The sequence below is a fragment of the Sciurus carolinensis genome, chromosome 17 (assembly GCF_902686445.1).
Source record: "Sciurus carolinensis chromosome 17, mSciCar1.2, whole genome shotgun sequence".
In the NCBI taxonomy this organism is placed as follows: domain Eukaryota; kingdom Metazoa; phylum Chordata; class Mammalia; order Rodentia; family Sciuridae; genus Sciurus; species Sciurus carolinensis.
The window spans coordinates 49,862,951-49,882,922 of NC_062229.1; the positions used below are offsets into that span (position 1 = coordinate 49,862,951).

General features: G+C 39.2%; 1 protein-coding gene across 4 annotated transcripts in view; it reads right to left on the minus strand.

Annotated features, from left to right (window-relative positions):
• The window catches only part of Plcl2 (phospholipase C like 2), a 180,381-nt gene that overhangs the window by 65,300 nt on the left and 95,109 nt on the right, over positions 1–19,972 (minus strand). For all 4 annotated transcript variants that reach the window (XM_047531662.1, XM_047531661.1, XM_047531663.1 and 1 more), the window contains exons 3-4: positions 4,184–6,670; positions 1,616–1,819 (exon numbers count right to left, since the gene is read on the minus strand). In XM_047531662.1, coding sequence (XP_047387618.1) covers positions 1,616–1,819; positions 4,184–6,670 — 2,691 coding nt within the window. The remainder of the gene's footprint in view (positions 1–1,615; positions 1,820–4,183; positions 6,671–19,972) is intronic.

The window sequence follows — 19,972 nt, forward strand, 5'->3', positions numbered from 1 at the left end:
TGAGGTCCTCTGGCACCCAGCGTCACTCAAAGGTCATCAGACACACCCGATCCTAACCTTCCTACTTTCTGCAGGGTGGGCGACACTCCCTGTAGTTTGCTGCAGTATCCAGTGTTCAGTCCTTCAAATCTCTTGTGTTACCATGAAGTCTGAGCTAGAAATAGCCAGAGGACGATGAGCACCCACTACAATGTATGGCTACTTCACAGGAACATGGGAAAATAACTTGGAAATAACCTTTTCAGAAGGTTAATGAACTGATAAATTGCTCAAAACAATTGCATTCTTCTGGCTTGTACTTTCAGACTTACTCAAAGATTAATGAAGCATTTCCCAAATGTGTTCTTCAGAACTTCTCTTTTTGGCAACAAGAACCCATTGGTCAAGCCAACAGGTAAAACAGGGAATGCTACATCCACATCCACTGCACTGTTGGAGCCCACTATGCCACAAGGATAAGGCTCTGAGAAATCCTGTAAGGATGGTATGTGATCAGTATTTCTACAAAGCACTTCATCATGGAACCCTCTCCCCATGTGGAATTTACTAACATCCTAAAGAACCAAGGTTCCTCAGAACACAGTGTGGGAAAAGCTGACCTGAAGTGTTATTTTTATTTCCCCTTAATTTCATAAATCTCTCTAATCTACAATTTTCAGACCAATTTATAAAACAGTCGAAAAATGTTTTGGTGAAAGTATATGATACCAAACATGTTTTGTCCTTGAGCACTGCAAGCTGCATCAGAGGAAGCCTAGTGATCAGTGGCCTTAGTTTGGGCTTCTAGAGTGGAGGAGGTGGTGGATGAGGATCTTACCCCCAAATACCCTGAACAGTAAAGGATGACAGCCTGGCCTGTCTGGGAGGGGAGTGTCCCGTGCCACCCTTAACCCTGACAGGCTGGCAAGTCACTCTCAGTACACACAGTGAGCTCTGATGACTTTAACTACATCATGAGCCTGAAATAGGTGCTGTTTGCCCATTAAATTCTCTCACAGCGTTATGACAAATCACAAAGTACAATAACGGTGGGATGCAATTTAAAAAATGCAAGATAGATCTTAAGTGCAAAAATGTAATATTCTAGGTGTCCTGAGGATACCTCATTAACATTAAGCTGATGACAAATACAGGTGTCTCAGAGCAGCTGCTGCAAGAAGGAAACCACCACACCATAGAATCACGGGAGGCGGCACCAACCCCTTATGGTATTCCAAGTTTAATTTTTAAATTAAATTTCTCATCCTCACTAGGTTGAGAAATGAAAACAAAAGACATCGATAGATGATTACAAGAGGAGATAAAAAATTCTTTGCTATGTATATGTAGAAAATAAGGCATCCTTTAGAAATCAATTCAGACATAGTTCCTGAGAAACTAACTCATGCTTAATCCAACTGAAGCAAGTGTCTTTGAATGAATCCTGCTTTCTAAAACAATAACAAAACACTAAACTCTTTAGAATACAGCAAGGCCAGGGGATTACTTCTCCAACATAGGCAAACGAAGCATGAAATAAAAACGCACACTTCAGCAAGAGCTCCCCAGGACATATGGCGTGTTGTCTAAAGACATCTCTGGCACCAGCCTACGCGATGGGACAAACACCACTCACCATGTCATAAGTCGTTACAATCTTCTTCAGAACCTCCGGCACGATGCCCTGCAACTCCATTGTGGGATATGGCTCGCTGAGATTCAGGACCACCAGGGGGTTGTTATCAGGCCCCAGAAATCGGGGAGACACCGCCAGCATGCACTGCATGAGATTGGCCACTGAGGAGAGGCCACACAGCTCCTTGAAGGACACCACTGCATTCTGTCAAAGGGCAAGAAAGGAGGCACTTGGTAATTAATGTAGGGTTTTAATTTCTCATGGATATTATATTTGATACACCCGGTTATACTGAAACTGCCTGGTACAACGGTTATTGGCAATGTTATGACAGACTTGGCTAATGATTATTTTATCCTTGGAAAAAAATGACTGTTTTCCAAAGTAAATAGCATTCGTAATACTGACATTTGTAATGCCAATTTATCAAAAGTACTGAAAATGTAAATAAGCTGAATTCTTCCAAAGGGCAAAGCCTATTTTCAGATCAAAGTTCACAATAGTGCCAATACTTATATGCAAGTATGAGCAAATAAAAAGAATGGCCTCTGCATTTGAAAAAGGTAAAGATTAAGAAAAAAATCAAATCAGGTTTAAAATAAGTATCAAATACACCAGCCATCCAAAAAGGAAAGGAAAGAAATATCACCTGTTTACGTCACCGGTTCCAAATCTACAGGATCTTTGAGGAAGCTGCTCTTCATTGCAGGGTCTGCCCAGGCCTTCCCTTATTAGCATCTCCACTGTTCTTACCACCCCCCTCCCCCTTCGTGGTACCAGGGACTGAACCCACCTCTGAGCTACATCCCTGGTCCTTGCTTTCTTCTTTATTTTGAAACAGCGTCTCACTAAGTTGCCCCGGCTGGCCTCAAATTTGCAATCCCCCTGCCTTAGCTTCCCAAATATCTGGGATTACAGGTGTGCACCACTGCACTGGCTTCTCTCCCATGTTCTAATCACCAGAGGCATGTCATTAAAATATCCATTAAAGAAAACCCTCAACTCTGTAAAATGTCGTGGGCCATTCTTTGAGCATTTCCAAAGTCTAGGCTATCAGGGGCATATTTATTACACATTACTTCATTTAATCCTCTCAACAAGCCATGTTATGGAGGAGGAAACAGCCTCACATTTTACACTATACGTAATTTCATTCAAAATCAATTTGATATGACTGCATAAAAATAAATCATTATTGTGATATATAAAGTGGGGTCCCTGACAGCTCCAGTCACCTCTCTATTTTATTTTCTTCACAGCATCCATGGCATCTGCAGTTGTCTTATTTGTTTACTCGACCACTTACTGCTTGTTTCTTCTTGCCACTGCCCACCCTCAACTACAGGACAAGTCCCTTGAGGACAGGTGGTCTGGCTGCGGCTCACTGCTGCAGGCTCATGGCCAGACTGCTTGTGACAGCAGGCAACCATCAGACATCACCACCCACTGTGCTGTCAGGTTCAGAGCAGATGCAGGCTCTGGAAAAGATGATGCTCTGGCTTTGGCAGGTCCCCAAGGGAATTCTGTGCCACATGCACACCAGCGGCCACCAGGCAAAGGACAACATGGCTTGCTTGGAGCTGAGGTTTTGCCCAACACTTGCACCCTCAGCAGTGGAAAAGCCCTTCACATTTCAGTTATGCTTCTACCTTGAGAGAAAGAAAATAAATGTCCCTATTGTGGGAAGGTCTTATTCTTCATGAAGTATCTGCAGAATTGGTAGATGGGAAGAGCATGTAGAATGTACATTTTCTGAACCAGAGTTTACTGCTGCTGTCATTTTTATAACAGTCACTTAAAAAGAAACAAATAGACCAAGCAGAGCACCTATATGCATGGTACCAACCATGCTGTGACTGGCTAGTGTTGAAACCTCTGTGTGGCAGGTCTCTGCTATCCACTTCTGCATCACTCACACACAGGCCCTACCACATGGCTCAGTGTGTGGACAATGCTTAATTAAATACACAATTTCTAATTGATTGCTTCCAGCCATTGTATATTTCAGAGGTCATTAGTAGCTTAGACTTTAATAAATGTAGACACCACATGTCTTTTACTTACACAATTAGTAAGCCTCTAAAATCAACAGACAGGTCAATATGCAAATACCCTGACTCATTTAAAGGCCTACTATCTTCCCAGCACTGCAGCACCATGAGAAAGGGAGGAAGCATGGCTTTTTTACTGTAACCCATATCCCTTTTTGTTTTGATGGGTCATCTATTTGTGTTCCAACCAAGAAATATCAGATTCCCAAGCATGCTATTAGAAAAAATTGAGGAACTGTGAATTAGTCCTTAACAGGAACTGGGATGAGCATGTCTGTGCAGCAGAGGAGCAAGACTAGATTATTCTAATCATTATTTTCAACAACTGCAGTCCTGGGAATTTAAACGAAAAGAGACTAGAGGCAAACATTCTAATAACAATTGGAATTTACATATTATTTAAAATTAAATATGCTAGTACATTAAAAAAAAAAAAAAAAGACCAATATGTTCATAAACTGTGGACATCCACTCAGCAGGACGACCATCGAGTGAACACTTGACCAGGGGCACGTACCTGCATGTTCTCTCTCAGATCCGTGGCATCCCGAATGGGGGGCTGGGCGTTCTTGAACACCTCGTCCACAGTTTTAATCCACAACGTTCTCAGAGATGCATACTCCCTGGATTTCTTCCCCTTTCTCACGGAAAGGCCTCTTTTATGAGGCTTCCCTCCTCCTCGTCGGTTAGTGATGGCCACATGCACAAACAAAGAAGCATGAGCAAGGACCTCTCCAGTCAAGGACTGCAGGGGAACATGGCGGTAGCCCGTCTGTAAACATTCAAAGGGAATGGTGTACTGACCAATAAATTCATCCCCAATGTAGTCATCATCCAGCACTACGAAGCGCACCATGGCCAGCTCGGGCAGGTTGATTTGAAATTCAAAGCTCTCATCAAAAATGGGCGCATCTCCGTTCTGGTGCACGGTTTTTGTCCTTTGTTCTGCACAGTCGGCAGGGATCCCATGGATTTCCACGTAGACGTAAGGATCCACCACGTCACCTTTGGCACCTGATCCTTTGGGCTTTGGAAAGTTCTGCCCGCTGATGATTTTAATGTGAAGAAGCTGAGGGGAGACTCCCGGGACAGAGTCTTTCGTGTTGGCACTGAAGAAGGAGACCTCCTCCCGCATGATGGCCGGCCGAAGGACATAGCCACAGTTTCCATTCTGCCTGAACCAGCCGATATTCAGGTCCATCATCAGCCCTGGAGTCTGAAAGTTCATGGCTACGATTTGACAACCACATTTCCAAAAATCTTGAGGGTTCATGTTACTGGAGTCAATTCTCATGGGGCTAGGAAATACCCTAGCAAGAAAACGCTTGTTATAATTTACGAAGTCCCCTGGATTTTCATTGGCATATTTGCTGGCAAGTACTTCATTAAATGAACAGACTTCCCAGTACTTCTGAACCTGAAATGACACCTGAAATTCCTTGAACTGAACTGACTTACAGATGCTGACCAGTTCAGACAGTTCTTTGCAAAGCTGAAATCGCTTCACAGGCACATTGCTGGGTTGCTCCACATTCTCTTTCCCCATCCTCTGAGACATTTCTGCTCCTTCATCTTCATCAGTAACATCTCCTTCTACTCCAGAACAATTTGAGGACAGTTTCTTGGCTTTGATTAGTATTTTTCCTTTCAGAACATCTGGGGATGGTAAGTAAGATTCCTCGACATTGGGTGAGGTGGTATAGAGCTTATCTCCCAAAATTTTCTTCATGTGTTGAACCATTACTTTCTGTTGTTTAATAGAACAGTGATTTTCTAAACACAAGATAAGAGGATACTCTGAAGCAAAGAATGCATACTTGTTAATAATATCAATGACACTGCGGAAGACTATCTGAGAGGTCATAGTGTGGCCGGTATAAATTACAGGTTCATTATCTGGCCCATCCCATACATCTAATTCAACACTCCGGCAACCCATTTTAAGAGCCCGAATATATCCTGTGATGTCAGAGGGACCTCGGAACTGATCCTCTATTAAATATGTATTATGAGATGAGTTTATAAAGTAATGAGACAGAGGTTGCTTCATATCCTGACAGACCTTCTTATGTTCTGGATCAAAAATATAACAGTCAGGTGACATAAGGTAATTAGTGAACCCATCTATGGAGAGCCAGCCCTTGTCCTGGCCCTCTTTGGATGGCTCATATTTGTGAATAATTTCTAGGCTTATTTCCTCATTTATGTGTGCCACACCCTGTTCTGCCTCAAGAAACATCATAAGGTCCTTGGTATCAAGGAATTCTTTATTGCTTGAAAACTGAACTAAAAGGAAGTAAATTTCAGGTCTAGTACAAAGCTCATGGAAAACCTCAATAAATTCTTCCTTTGTGACTTCTGTGCCACCTTTGTCCTTTGATTTGTGCAATTCTTTGAACTTTAGCTCAATTTTGCTCGTTTTTAAACCAGGGTTGAGGTTTCTGATACATTGCACAGCATTACACAGAGTTATATGTCCAAGGTTATCTACATCAATTTCACTAAACATTTGTGAAACCCAAGAAGTCCTCATGTTGTCTTGGCTACTTTCTAACATATCGAGAGTATGTTTGCCATAAGAAATTAGGTACCGCAGTCCCGTAACCCAGATGTTCGCAACATCTGCAGAGTTGGCAACCAAATCAAGTGACTCATAATTTTCTCCATATATAACTGAAAAAGCACAATCTTCAGATATCTGGTCAGAAATGCCATTGCTGCGGAATATGTCTGTATTTTTTCCTGTTCTCACTTCCTTGATGGATTTAATATCAATCTTGGCTTTCTCAGAATCCTTCTTAGATGGCTCCCACCTCAAGCTCTGCATGTCGGCATCCAGTAAAAAATACCTATGGTAAATTCTAGAGTTGGAGCGAACCTTTTTGAGTTCTGAACCTTCAACCATGGAATTGATGCAATCACTTGCACTGCTGATCTTCTTCTCTGTGGGCATGCTGCTGAAAGACACCGTCTTCTTCCGTTCCCTTTTCTGTTTTGTACCATCCTGGGAGGAAAAAACAAAAAACAGTACATTAGAATAAAACATAAACATAGGTGTCTATGTTCAGGATTACTAATGAGGATTTCCTATTCTGGGTCCTATGATGAAGGATAGTTATTCACCTCTAAAGCTCAGAAGTAGCTTTGGAGTTTACAGTCTAACACCAACGGGTAAAAAGTCATTACTGAATAACTGTAATTCATTCTTGCCTAGGAACATGATCTCAGTTAACATACAACAAAATCTGTATACAGAACTGGCTACATAATTTTCAGGGCCTGGAGAGAAATGCAAATGTAGGAGTCCTTCCTTAAAAATTATTAAAACTTACTAGAAGATGACAGAAGAGCATTAAGTCAAGTGCAGGGACCTTCTGAGTGGGGCTTGTGCAACTGCAGAGGTCTTGAAGCAACTCCACGAAGCAGGTTCGGAGAGGGGATACATCTCCTACATCAGCATTTCCTACAACTTATCACCAGACCACCTACCTCAGAATCCCCTGGGTTGTCTGATTTAAGTATAGATTCCCAAGCTCTCTAGGGACGTCAGCTCTCTAGGGACAGTGGACAGGAACTGGCATTTTAGACAGCACCCTGCATGATGGGGACGAACACTATTAAGTCTGAAAATCATTTCCTGGCCACTTGGTTCACTGAGATGTTTGGGCTATTTCTGGACTATATCCCAAATGACAGAGTACTAAGTACGAACTATTAAAATGTGTGTTCAATAGATACACACTGGAATTTCAGCAGAAATTCCTGGCTTTTTGGAGTCTCATAATAGTCATTTTTCCAAATACTTCAGATAGATGGTTTTACCCTTGCAACTATATTAGGTCTGAGAGGGAGACCTTTATTATACCTGGAGGGGTACTTCTGAAATTCTAGACTTGGGTTTATTAAGACCTACTAATGTGTTTGAGGTTGATGCTGAGAACATCATCTAAGTACCGCCAATATAAACAGGTTATTATCACTACCCAAGTGTAAAACTTCAAGTAGCACCTATTTCTAAACGAGTTTCCATTGCCAACAATGTACTCCTCAATTTTCCTGCATAAGGAAATAGGTTTCCACCTTAAGGACTGACATCTACACCTATGTGTGTGCTTAAGACCTTCCCTGTATAGATATCTTTATTTTTTTACAAAGAGTTGTTCAAATGACCTCAAAACATCTTTCACAATTTTAATGTAAATCACAATATTGCCTTTCACGTGGTATATGAAATCTGTCATAAATTTTCAGTAAGTCATTATATTCATAAATAAGGAATGGGGTAGGGATTGGGATCATATAACTTTCCAGGCAATAAAGAAAAAGGCATGCAAAATATTATACAAAGGCAATTCTGATTTTCCTGTTCTAGATAGCATCTATTTTGAATAAAATCTTCTCTATATTTTATAAAGTCATTATACTATTCTATGTCTAAAATTTAAAACCACTTTTACTTTTTGACTACCTTTACTTCCAAGAGCAATTTGCAGAAGATAATTAAACTTAAAACTTTAAATCATATGGGTATCATTTCCCTCAAAGTTTCAAAATGAACCATAGAGGCTTTTGTGATCTGAGTGCCAAGATAAAACATAAAAGCCACCAGGCAGAGTATTTCTTTATAACTGTATTCTCGGAACAATAAAGTGCAAAAGTGGTAAAAACTGTGCTAATTGTATCTATAAGATATATTGTATTATAGCTATTCAAATCCCTAAAGCATAGATTGCATTCTATTTATTCAAGTCAGCTGGCATGAAATTAAATTTGTAATCAGCCATGCATAAGGGCATGAAGAATGTATAAATTCCCCATTTTTCAGAATGAAGGATGTCTTTATGTCTAAGAAGACACATTTACCTTTAATAAAGGCAACACACTAACTCAGTAAGGGAATTTCATAATCTTTATAAATTATATCTCAAAGTGCTACAAGTAAAAAGGAGTCACAAAGATAAATGAAGGTGTTTATCACTGATACATTAAAAACATCTAGTATTTTCTCAGCATTGTAATCCTTTATTCTGCCATTATATACACTGATTAATATTCTACTACCACTTTCTGATTTGTTGCAAATTTATAGGTCTCTTTGTTCATTAAGAGAAAAAAGGTCAAATAACAAAGTAGGCTAATGCACATGACATATGCACACACTCACACACCCATGTCTGTGGGAAAGGTTGCACCTTAAGGACAGGTAGTACCTTTAGGAACATTGCCTTTCTTTTCACAAACCAGCCCAGGCTTTGATTAGACTTCTGGTTCCTGAAAGCAGACACACACATGATGGCCACCAAAGCACCACCGATGTTATAACAGCAGCCCTTACCAGAGACCTCCTGTCTCTTCCTCCCCCTCCATCTGCTGTTGCCTACAGTAATGCTGTTTTCTCCACAGCACATGCAGGTTTGCATGAAAGGACCTGTTTCTCCCTCCCCACTAACAATAAAGCCATTAGAAGAACTCATATGGAAGAGTGTGCTTGCTTAGAGACCAACACAGAGGACAGCAGGTAGCTTCACTCAGGTCACTGAATGGATCAGAATTGCTGGCTGTGAGTAACAGGTGGATGAGATGACTAGAGAAGTAGCCATCTGGTCCCCCATGGCAAAAGGAAAGGAAGGGAAGACAGAAGCACTTGTGTGGGAAGAACACAGAATCAGAGTTCAGTGGCAGGAGAATGGACCCCAAACTACATTTGAAATTTTTACCCTAGTTCTACTCATTTCAACTTGGTTTTTATTCTTTAGTCCAGCAATGATCAGGCGCCTGCCTAAGCTAAGCATCTGGTCAGAAGCAGAATTAGAATCTACTCTCTGTTACTTCGTAATGCAAGTTAGTATAAATTTAATACTAAAATGTACTCAAACTATAGGTGTGTACGTGCACTAACCATCTAGAACCAAAGGAAAAAGCCCTGGTTTCTGTTGAGATGGAGGTGTCTCAAAATACTTTTTTCGAGGGTTTAAGGAATTTCTCAGAGCTAGCTGTTAAATGGTGAGTTTGCATTTATCACCTAATGCTTTTGGATGATGAATACCTCAAAATGGAAACCCAGTCCCCCAGGGCATCTTGGCTGCCTAACTGGCATCAAAAGAAAGAGCACATAGAAAAGGTGTGGACTGGAAGAAAACCAGTTTCAAAAGCAAAGTCTCCATATCAACCCTGAAATTTTTTTATTATTATTAATTTTTTTATTTCTACAGATTGCATTTTGATTCACTGTACACAAATGGGGAACAATTTTTCTTTTCTATAGTTGTACACAATGTAGATTCACACCATTTGTGTAATCATACACATACATAGGGTAGACGTCTGTCTTATTCTACCATCTTTCATACCCCCGCCCGCTCCTCTCTATCATTTCCCTCTTTGTAATCTAAAGTTCCTCCATTCTTCTCCCCGCCCCCCATCCCCATTATGTATCACCATCCACTTATCAGGGAAAACATTTGGCCTTTATTAACCCTGAAATTTTGTATTCCTTGATAAAGAATAATAAATTTTACAACTGGAAAGAGGCTTAAAAATGTGTTTATACATTAATCAATACTTATTTACAATATAACAACATTGGGCCAGGAATGATTTTAGTAAAATGATGTGGTAGAAAAGAGGTCAAGGAAATTTTTCTGTATCACAGCAAATTCAGGAAGAATAAAAAATATTTACAGAACTCATATTGAGCATTAAAAGTGGAAGTAGTCATATTATATACTATGAAAAACATAGATTTCTAACAAACTGCCTACCTATTGAACAGAAGGTTGATGCTAAAAATAGAAGGTCATCTGAATATTTAAAGAGCAGGAATTTCTTAAACAGGCATGAGCAATTTCACTCAGTTCTCACTCTGAAATGAGGTAACAAATAAATGGGTCTCATTCCTTCCACTGGCAACAAAGTACTTGCCATTAATCCAACTGATCTAGCCTATTCCAGAGAAGAGACTGATCTGCAGGGTTGGAGTCTTATCTACAGGGATGTAGGTAAGAAAGAAATTACCTCTTGTTTCTTTTACACTTCAAAACTGCTTTGTTTTCATTTTTTATTTGATTATTCCTAAATAAACATGCAAAGGTGATGTATCAATAGCCAAATTCAATACCCCTGCAAAATAGTGACCAAGTCTAGTCACTGACTGATTCAGGTGTGCAGGTAGGGGACATCAAAAGTGCGGAAGGATGAAAACAAAGCAGCCTCTTGTCCTCTGATTCCTTTGGAGTTGTTTCATTTCAATTAAAAATAAAAAACACTAAGGAAAAGTATAGTGTCTCCATGTTTATCAAAGAGGGGGATCTAGAACTTAAAAGTTGATAAACACTGGATTAAAGAAATTTCTGTTACTTTTACAAAACAAAACAATAAAAAAAATTATCCAAGAAAGAACTAGAGGTCTATTAAAGAAGCACAGCAAGGCCTGACCTTTCTTCAGCTCAATAACAATAACTCTGAATTGAAAGAATAAGTCATGCTGGGCATATCAGGGTTATCTTGCAGGGCTACCTTGCAAGGTTTTCCACACATCTTTAAAACTTTGATGTGTTCCCAAGATGAGCAAGGGCCTGGGAGGAGGATCTGGAGCAAAAAAACAGTCACTCTGAAGGTCACTGTATAAAATAAGATGAATTGAAGAAGAATGAAACAATCTGAAGAAAAGCTAGGTATGTTTAAATGCAGCTTCTGGCCTATTGTGCTAAATGGGGGAAAGTAAAGCACTACTTCTGACCCATTGTTGCAAGTAATAGAAAGCTACTTGGCCTATGGATACCTCTCTTCAGCCAGTCCTCCTCCTCTATGATGTCCTCTTTTGTATTCCAAAAGCTTACCAATGCCCAGGTTTGGCAAGAAGTCTATGAGGGTACAGATTTGCTCTTGGCTTGGAAACCTGTGAAATGTTAAAAGTCATGAAGTGGGTTAAGCGCAGTTCAGGTTATGGCTTAGGATGTAGAATGCCAAAAGAGAATGTTACTTACAGACTAGTAAGAAAAAAGTCCAACAAACTATAATATCATGACTTTTCTTGTTCCCATCAGAGCTGTGGTCACAAGGTAACCAAGGGAAGTGAATTCCCCAAAATGATATTCCTGTCCAAGAAGAGACAAGACATAGAAACTGGTTCATGTTTAGCAAAGTATGAGGCACCATGAAAACCCATTAAAGGAAATCAGCTAAAATTCTAAGGAGTTCCCAAGGCCAACTCCTACTCACTTGTAAGGCTTCTCCACAGGTGGACCTGAGAAGGACTGGAGGTGTAGCAGGAGAGCCCCTCTCCTGGGCACAGGTATGCAGGAGGTGAGGGCTGCTACTGGGGGCAGCGTAAAGCTGCCCACTTCTCTAATGCTCTACTCATATGAAATACAAGTCATAGCCACTGGGGGAAGTCCATCAGACCTTCCTCCTAGAGCCACGAGGTGAAGGATGGAAGCAAAATCCATCTGCCTGTAGAACGAGGTAAAGGTCCACTGTTCAAAGAGACAGAGAAACCTCCTTGACTCTGGAGTTTGCACAATGAAAGCAGAGTTCTGCTAAGACTAGGGAGGGCCAGAAAACTGTCTCCTGCCCAAATTCAACACTGGTACGGGCAGAGTTGTGCTGCTTCATGGACCAGGGCAGGAATGCAGAGAAGGCCCAGCCCGAAGACCCAGGTGCACAGCACTGCCTAAGGTCAAAACTGGTCCAGGAGACCGAGAACTCCCAGGACCTCTCTGACAGCCTAGCACTGAAGACCAAGCTGTCTACTACTACAGAAAGGGCAAGAGCATGGAAAGAGACCCCTCTCTGACACAGGCAATCGCAGTTAAAAGCTGAGAGTAGAGCAAGAACACTGAGTGAGCCCTCCAGAATCCTGGCTCCCACCCAAAACAGAGTGACAGTGGCCAACCAGTGGAGGAAGCCAGTGGTGCAACTGAAGCTAACAACGGCAACTCAAAATTCAAACCTAGCTCAATTATTAAACTGAGCCAAATTCTCCAGTGCTAATGACATGACATGCCCATTTCTGAGCATAAATCTTATTTATCTCCGTCTCTATAAAACATGTCATCTAGCATTCAATAAAAATTACAGAATACACCAAAAAGTAAGAAAAAAACAACCTAATGTCAAGAGATAAAGCAATTAATAGAACTAGACTCAGAGGTGACTCAGAGGTTGGAACTATTAGATGGAGACTTGAAAATAACTATAATTAATGTGTTAAAGGATTAAGTGGGAAAAATGGACAATAATGTATGATCAGATGGTGTATTCTCATAAAAAGATAGAAATTATAAGAAATGGTCCAATGGGAATGTTATTTTAAAAACTTGACAACATCAGAGATGATAAAGCCCTTTGATAAGCAAACTAAGCACAGCCAGTGCTTAGAATCAGTGAACTTAAAGATGTCACAAATTTTATCTATCTCAACCCAAGAATTTGTCCAACATATGCAAACCTGAAGTCCCAGTAAGGAAAGGCAGAGTAACAATAGGGCAGAAGAAATATTTGAAGAGGTAGTATTCTCAAGTTTTCCAAAAACTCAAGCAGGATCAAACATACCTAGAACTAGATAAAGTCGAACTGCTGAAAATCAAATATAAGGAGAAAAGCTTTTAGGTAGCCAGAGAAGAAAGAAAATTTTATACAGAGAAACACAAATAAGAATTATCATTCAGATGGATTACAAGTGATTCACTTACATTGAGCCACCGGTTATCTACTTGACCAGCAGCTTACAAATGTAATACATATAATTAATAGCTTTGTGGGAAAAGCTATTCTCTTTTATGTCGCTGAAGTTCCCTGTGCTTTCAAAAACAAAGGTGTCCCTGACCCAGTAATTAGTTACTGAGGGGTCACAGGTTGATTTCAGAGGGTTCACAAGACTGTGATCAGATTCTGAAGTGATCTGCATACCCAATCCCCTTTCTTCTAAAAAATGTCAGGATGTAAACTGTTAACATAAACTTTGGAAGACAAAAGAAAGATTATCACTTCCGGGGAAAGAATATCAGTCTCAAACATTAGAGTGAAGGCAAAGGACGTTTTACAGGGTTGTAATGAAAATGTTAAGGCTACCCAAGAGAAATGAAAACTGAGCGGGAAGAAAAGCAAGCTGTACAATTTATAGATATAAGTAATAGAATTTTATTAAAAAAACAGAAAAATCAACCACACATACTGATGACCATGAAATGATTTTCTTCATACCATAAACTTTCTAGTTTATGAATTACCCACAGCGATATTATGGGCCACAAAATGTAAGCTAGCACTGTATACCTGTCCCCTGTGCCTCAGTTTCCCCACATGTAAAATAGCCATCAAAATAATACCTGCCCTTCATATGTTATTTGTAATACCTACTTTATATCGTTATTAGAATCATCAGATTAGTTCACATTTGATAAGAACTTTAAATGTGCCTGGAATTCATCATCCCTGATGTTGTTGAGTTTTTAAAATAACATTCCCATTGTACCATTTCTTATAAGTTCCATCTTTATATGGAATTACACCATCTAATCATGCATTATTGTCCATTTTCTCCACTTAATCCTTTAACATATTTAACAGTCTACATTAGACCCTTGTTAAATAAATTCATTTCAGGCTGACATCATTTCTTTGTGAAAGAAAAACAAAAAAGAAATACCATCATAAATGTGTAGCAGCAATATTTTGACCATTTAGGATTTGTCTAAAGTTAATTTATCTCAGAAGAAACCAAATGAATGGCACTTTGAGTCGTGTTTCAAGGAGGCCACTGCTTAATGCAGCTATCAAGCGTCTGAACACAACCAGATGGATGTGATGCCAAAGATACACTGGGAAACTGTCTAAGGTAGCCAGATGCCCTCTCAAAACAAAGCTTCACGAGGCTACATTTCCACATCTCTAAGGGACAAATAAGCAAACCATTCTTCAGAATCTTGTATTAATTTTAAGTTCCATCAATTTCATTAAAATTACAATTAAAATCACTCATAAGTATCCACATGTACTATGAATTTGAAACAAAGATCCTCATAATCCCCCATATTTTTGTCTAAAATATAACCAAATGATCTCAATAAAAACACTGCATCATCAGACTTATTCAGATGATTCCTTCTACTTCATAGTCTGTGTCAATTCTAACTGCAGTATAGATAAATCTACGAGGTTCAAAAGAGTGACAAAGAAAGAAAACAAACTTCCTATTTCTGTCAAATGAAGCTTTCAAGCTGAGGTTAAAGCTTCCAAATCATGTGATGTGATGAGTTACATTTGACTTTAAAATAATGAGGTCTTTAATTATGAAATTAGAGGACTAAAATTAAACAATATCACTTTCATGACAACACTCTTTAGTTGACACATTTTCATAACTACTGAAATATTTATTCAAAGTAAATTTATGAAACCATAATCTACATCTGTGTCCAATGTAAACTGCAATAAAATTCATTGGTTTTATCCAGTAATGAACAACTTAACAGTAAAAGCACTAAGCTCCTATAAATTACACTAATTCCAATGAAAATATTGATGCTAATGTATTCTAATTTATGATTCATAATAATGGTATTTAAGTGGCCCAATTTTATGTGAAAACTACCTGTGTGTCTCAACAGTATAGATGGTAATTTCATATTCAGACATTATAGAGCCTGCTGATTTCCTTCACTACAGAACTATTACATAACTTTAATTGTTAATAACTTTCTAGTAAATTATATTGAACTTTTAAAGGTACCGAAGTTGAATCACATAAGGTGACTGTGTAGGCCCACATTTAATCAATTCAAAGAGTAACATTCTCAATCACTATTTTTCTCCCCTAAACTGTGCTGATTCTTTGTGATTTCAGTATAGCTTTGGAAGAAGAATGTATTTTCCTCACTTTTTTTATCCCTGAATCTGGCATTGCTTGGAGTTCAAGGGAAAAAAAATGCAGCAATCCAGGGGTAGTTAGGAGTCAGGAGGAAAGTGTCATGGAGATCCACCCATCTGCAGACAAAGCTAGGGCCTAGGGTCAGGTCCACCCCAGCAAATGAAGAGCACAAATGTGAATAATTCCATATTTTTAAAAATTAAATTCTTAAGGAAATTTGCCACACTGGCAAGTTATTATGAAAGCAATTTAATTTTTCTATCTTATCTGGTAGAAAAATTTTCTGGGTAATTTTTTAATCCATAGGTTTATATGCATGTGAAATTTGTGTATGTGTGTAGGGGGTTGCAATTAGATCAGAAAAACAAGAAAAGAAACAATGTGTAAAGGAAACTCAGCTCTCTGTAACACATTCTTTAAATTTCCAGGCCATTCATGAGCCCATACTAGTTCAGCCCTCAGCTTTGCCTCTTCTCTAAACTTGTACCATAGTTATAGTCCCCACCCTGTAATTAAACATTTAATAACAGTCTTATTCAGTTATCTAATTGTTCTATGTGGCTCAGTCTTATCTCCTCAAGTAGAAGGTGAACTTTTTAAGGGAATGGCCCTGTCTTACACATAGAAGCCCTTGGCTGCACCCGTGTTGGTAGTCACAGCAGTAACTCCTTTCAATGAATTGATAATTTCAATAAAGCCAATGACTCCCTTGGAATTATTAGAAAGACAAAAATGAGTTAATTCTTTAGCTTAAAAAATGGCTGCTTAGGTGAGGTGTATTTGTTTTTTCAAAAAGTACTAATAATTTTGTTCTTTCTTCAAATTAAAGACGGCCAATTATATGACCTTTATATTAAACATCTCAAAAATACTTTTCAAAAAAAATCTCAGTACAAGAGGGTTTGGGGATGCACAATAGTATATAGATACAGCTGAAAGTACAAAGTCGAGCCATTTTTTTTTCAACTTTCACTATTAAATTTTTTTCTATTACATTTATCGGAGGGTCAAATAATTAGAGCTCTACAGCAATACTAGTCAAAGGTCCAACAACTAGTTTTAGCTAGGAACAAAATATTCATTGGCTATCGAAGGGTTACAATGAAGAGAAATCATTAACAAAACTTGTTTTTCAATAACCTTTCCTCTGTGCTTTGGTTTATAAATTAGATCTCTCTAAATCCCTCTAAAATCAAACTCACTTTGTCTCCCTGATGAGCTTCCTTATTTCACTGGCCCATTCCCACCTATGGTCATCCCATCTCAATCTTCTGGCCTGGGAACTTGTCATCATCTTGTACATAGCTCAAGTTTTCCGTTACAGTTGCTACGTACTCCGCAATCCTATAACATGAGAATTATAATGACCTCCATTTACAAAGAGATGAGGGAACTGGCCCACAGGTGTATGTTTAGAAGTGGGGAAACTGAGCTAGAAGGGCAGGACTAGTCAGGAAAGTCCTGAATCTGGGCAGCATGGGGTATCAGACTTGCCCACAGGAAGGCCTAAATCTCCTGTGCAACACCAACCACACTCAGGTACTGTCAACTACTATCATTGTAAATATTAACATAACAATTGCTATTCCTGTCAATTACTGGGTGTTCTCCGTGTGCTAAACACTGAACTAAATGTTCTGTTTCTTTCTAATCCTCAGGACAACTCAGAGGCAGGTGTGCTCACCTTCATGCTACAGGTGAGGGGACTGAAGGTTTGAGAAGCAGAGTAACTAATCCAAACACTCACATAGCCAGCACCAAAGCTCTTCTCGTTCTGCAGCATGGTTCACGTTCGACCTCCTGCTGCCCAGACTCCCAGACTCCTGAAGCCAGAGTTCATTACAATACTTTGTGAAGAACCTACCATGGCATCTCATACAACTTCCTGTGTGCCCGTGCTGGCCTTCTAGACCTTTCTCAGTGACTTGTATCTTTCCCATTTCTCCCTAAACAGAAACCCCATTTATGAAATCTGTGAACTTTTCCTGACTCAACTGGAGCATATACTTCTAAGAAGCAGAGTTCACCTTTTAAAAAGATATTTATTTGCTTATAAAATTCTTTGCTGAGCCAGGCACAGCGGCACACACCTGTAATCCCAGCAGCTCAGGAGGCTGAGGCAGAAGGATCTCGAGTTCAAAGTCAGCCTTCACAAAAGCAAGGCATTAAGCAACTCAGAGAGACCCCATCCCTAAATAAAATACAAAACAGGACTGGGGATGTGGCTCTGTGGTCAAGTGCCCCTCAGTTCAATCCTTGGTACAAAAAAAAAAAAAAAAAAAAATCCTTTGCTGAACTTAATGCCATGCTACACATAGAGTTACCTAATGTATCATAAAAGAGCAAAATTATACTGGTAGATTTAAAGAAATAGTGTCCAATTTTAGTAATACAACCTCTCTTTCAAAGTCCACAACTAAAATGCTAAATATAGAGTGGTTTAAAATGCAAAACTTCAAATATTAGATTTCAATGTATTACATGGAGAATAATCATAGCAACTTAAAAAAATTATGATAAACTAAATAACATAAATCATAAATAGACAACATAAAATTTACAATATTAGTTACTTTTTAGTGTATAGTTTAGTGGTATTAAGTGTATTCTTTTGTGGGGGTACTGAGGATTAAACCTGGGGTTCAATCCCCAGTCCTTTGTATTTTGAGACAGGGTCTTGCCAAGTTGCTGAGGCTGACCCTGAACCCATGGTATACTCATGCCTCAGCTTCCTGGGTCACTGGGAGTACAGGTGTGCACCACCACCCCCAATTTAAGTATATTCTTATGGTTGCTATTTGCGTGGTGTATCTTTTTCCAACTGTTTACTTAAATTATTTGTACCCCTGAATCTAAAATGTAGAAAGCATATAGTTGGCTCTTTTTTGTTTAAATTCAGTCTTTCTCTGTCCTTGATTGAATTATTTAATCCATTCACCTTTAATGGTTTTCTTGATATAGTTGGGATTCATATCTGTCAATTTACTTTTTCGTTTGTATATGTCTCATGCCTTTTTGTTCCTTTATTCTTCTTTCATGCTTTCATTTACATTAAGTTAGTGAGATATGTTTGAAATTTGACAGCGTGGGGTGCTTTGGTGACCCTTGCAAAAGCAGTTTTGGGGTAATAGGTGGGAAGGCCTTGGGAGGGAGCTGGAAACAGAAAGGGATTAAGGGATGGAAACAGTGGGTGTAGATCACTTTGTGCAAGAGGAACCTGGGAAATGAACTGGTAGTTAGAGAGAAGGAGAGTATCTTTTTTAGATTAGTAATAATGGAGCAGATTTCTATGCTGAAAGGACTTACCTCATAAAAAAAGGAAAATTAACAGTACAGGAGAGTGGGAACATTGCTCTCTGAAGGAGCGAAGTCCTTGGGAAAAGACTCTTGAGTTGAATCCTGATGGAAAATGGAAAGGAAGGGGAGGTCAATTCTGACTGACCCTCTGGGGAACTGCAAATACAGAGATATGAGGTAGGAAAGAAACTGCAGAGTCTGAAGAAGCTCATGGAGCCTGGGGGCGGGATGAGGGAAGCAAGCAAGAGGCTTGCTGGCTAACACTGCAGAGCGAGGCCACCCAGCCTCTGTGGGAGAGAAGTCAGCACCTCTCAGAGAAGGGCCTCCGCAGCCTGGGAGTACCTGTTCCTGTCCACAGACAGAACAAATACAAACATTATGAAACTGATAATAATGTGCAATTTTCCTATGTGGGCAAATACAACTTACCACCTGTTTTAAAAGGTCAACAAATGGAAAAAGTCTCATTCCTTTTACAACTTCAAGAATCTCTGGCTTGTTTGTGTAGGCATTTATTTTGTTTCTGCCTTAACAGTTTAATAAAATTAAGCTAAAGGATATATACTGTTCAAATATTACACAGTTTGCCTGCTCTCCACCCCCAAATGACTGCAAGAGAGCAAAGATTAGAAGAATCATCACATCACTTAAAACACCAGAGAAGTCTGTAAACTTTAAAAATAGTTTTTGAAGTCTGGTGTGGTGTTATATGCCTATAATCCCAGCAACTCAGGAAACTGAGGCAGGAGGATCCTAAGTCCAGGTCAGCCTAAGCAACTTAGTGAGACCCTGTCCCAAAATAAAAAAAATAAAAAGAACTGGGGGTGTTGCTCAGTAGAAAGAGCAACCCTGGGTCCAACCACTAGTACTCAAACAAAACAAAACAAAACAAAAACCAGACTTGCAAATAGTTAAAACTATCTCAAGATGCATTGTTACAATTCTATTTTTTTAATTATTGAAAAATTTTAGAATCACAGTAAATTCCATACCCACTGCTTTTCTACTTAGAAGTGTTATGTGCAAATAAAGGATTTCCTAACACAATTCCTCTACTGAAGTGGCACAGACATGCCCACCGTCTTTACATTCATCTACTTGGCTTAAAGCATCAGTATGTGCCTACTTTATGTCATGTCC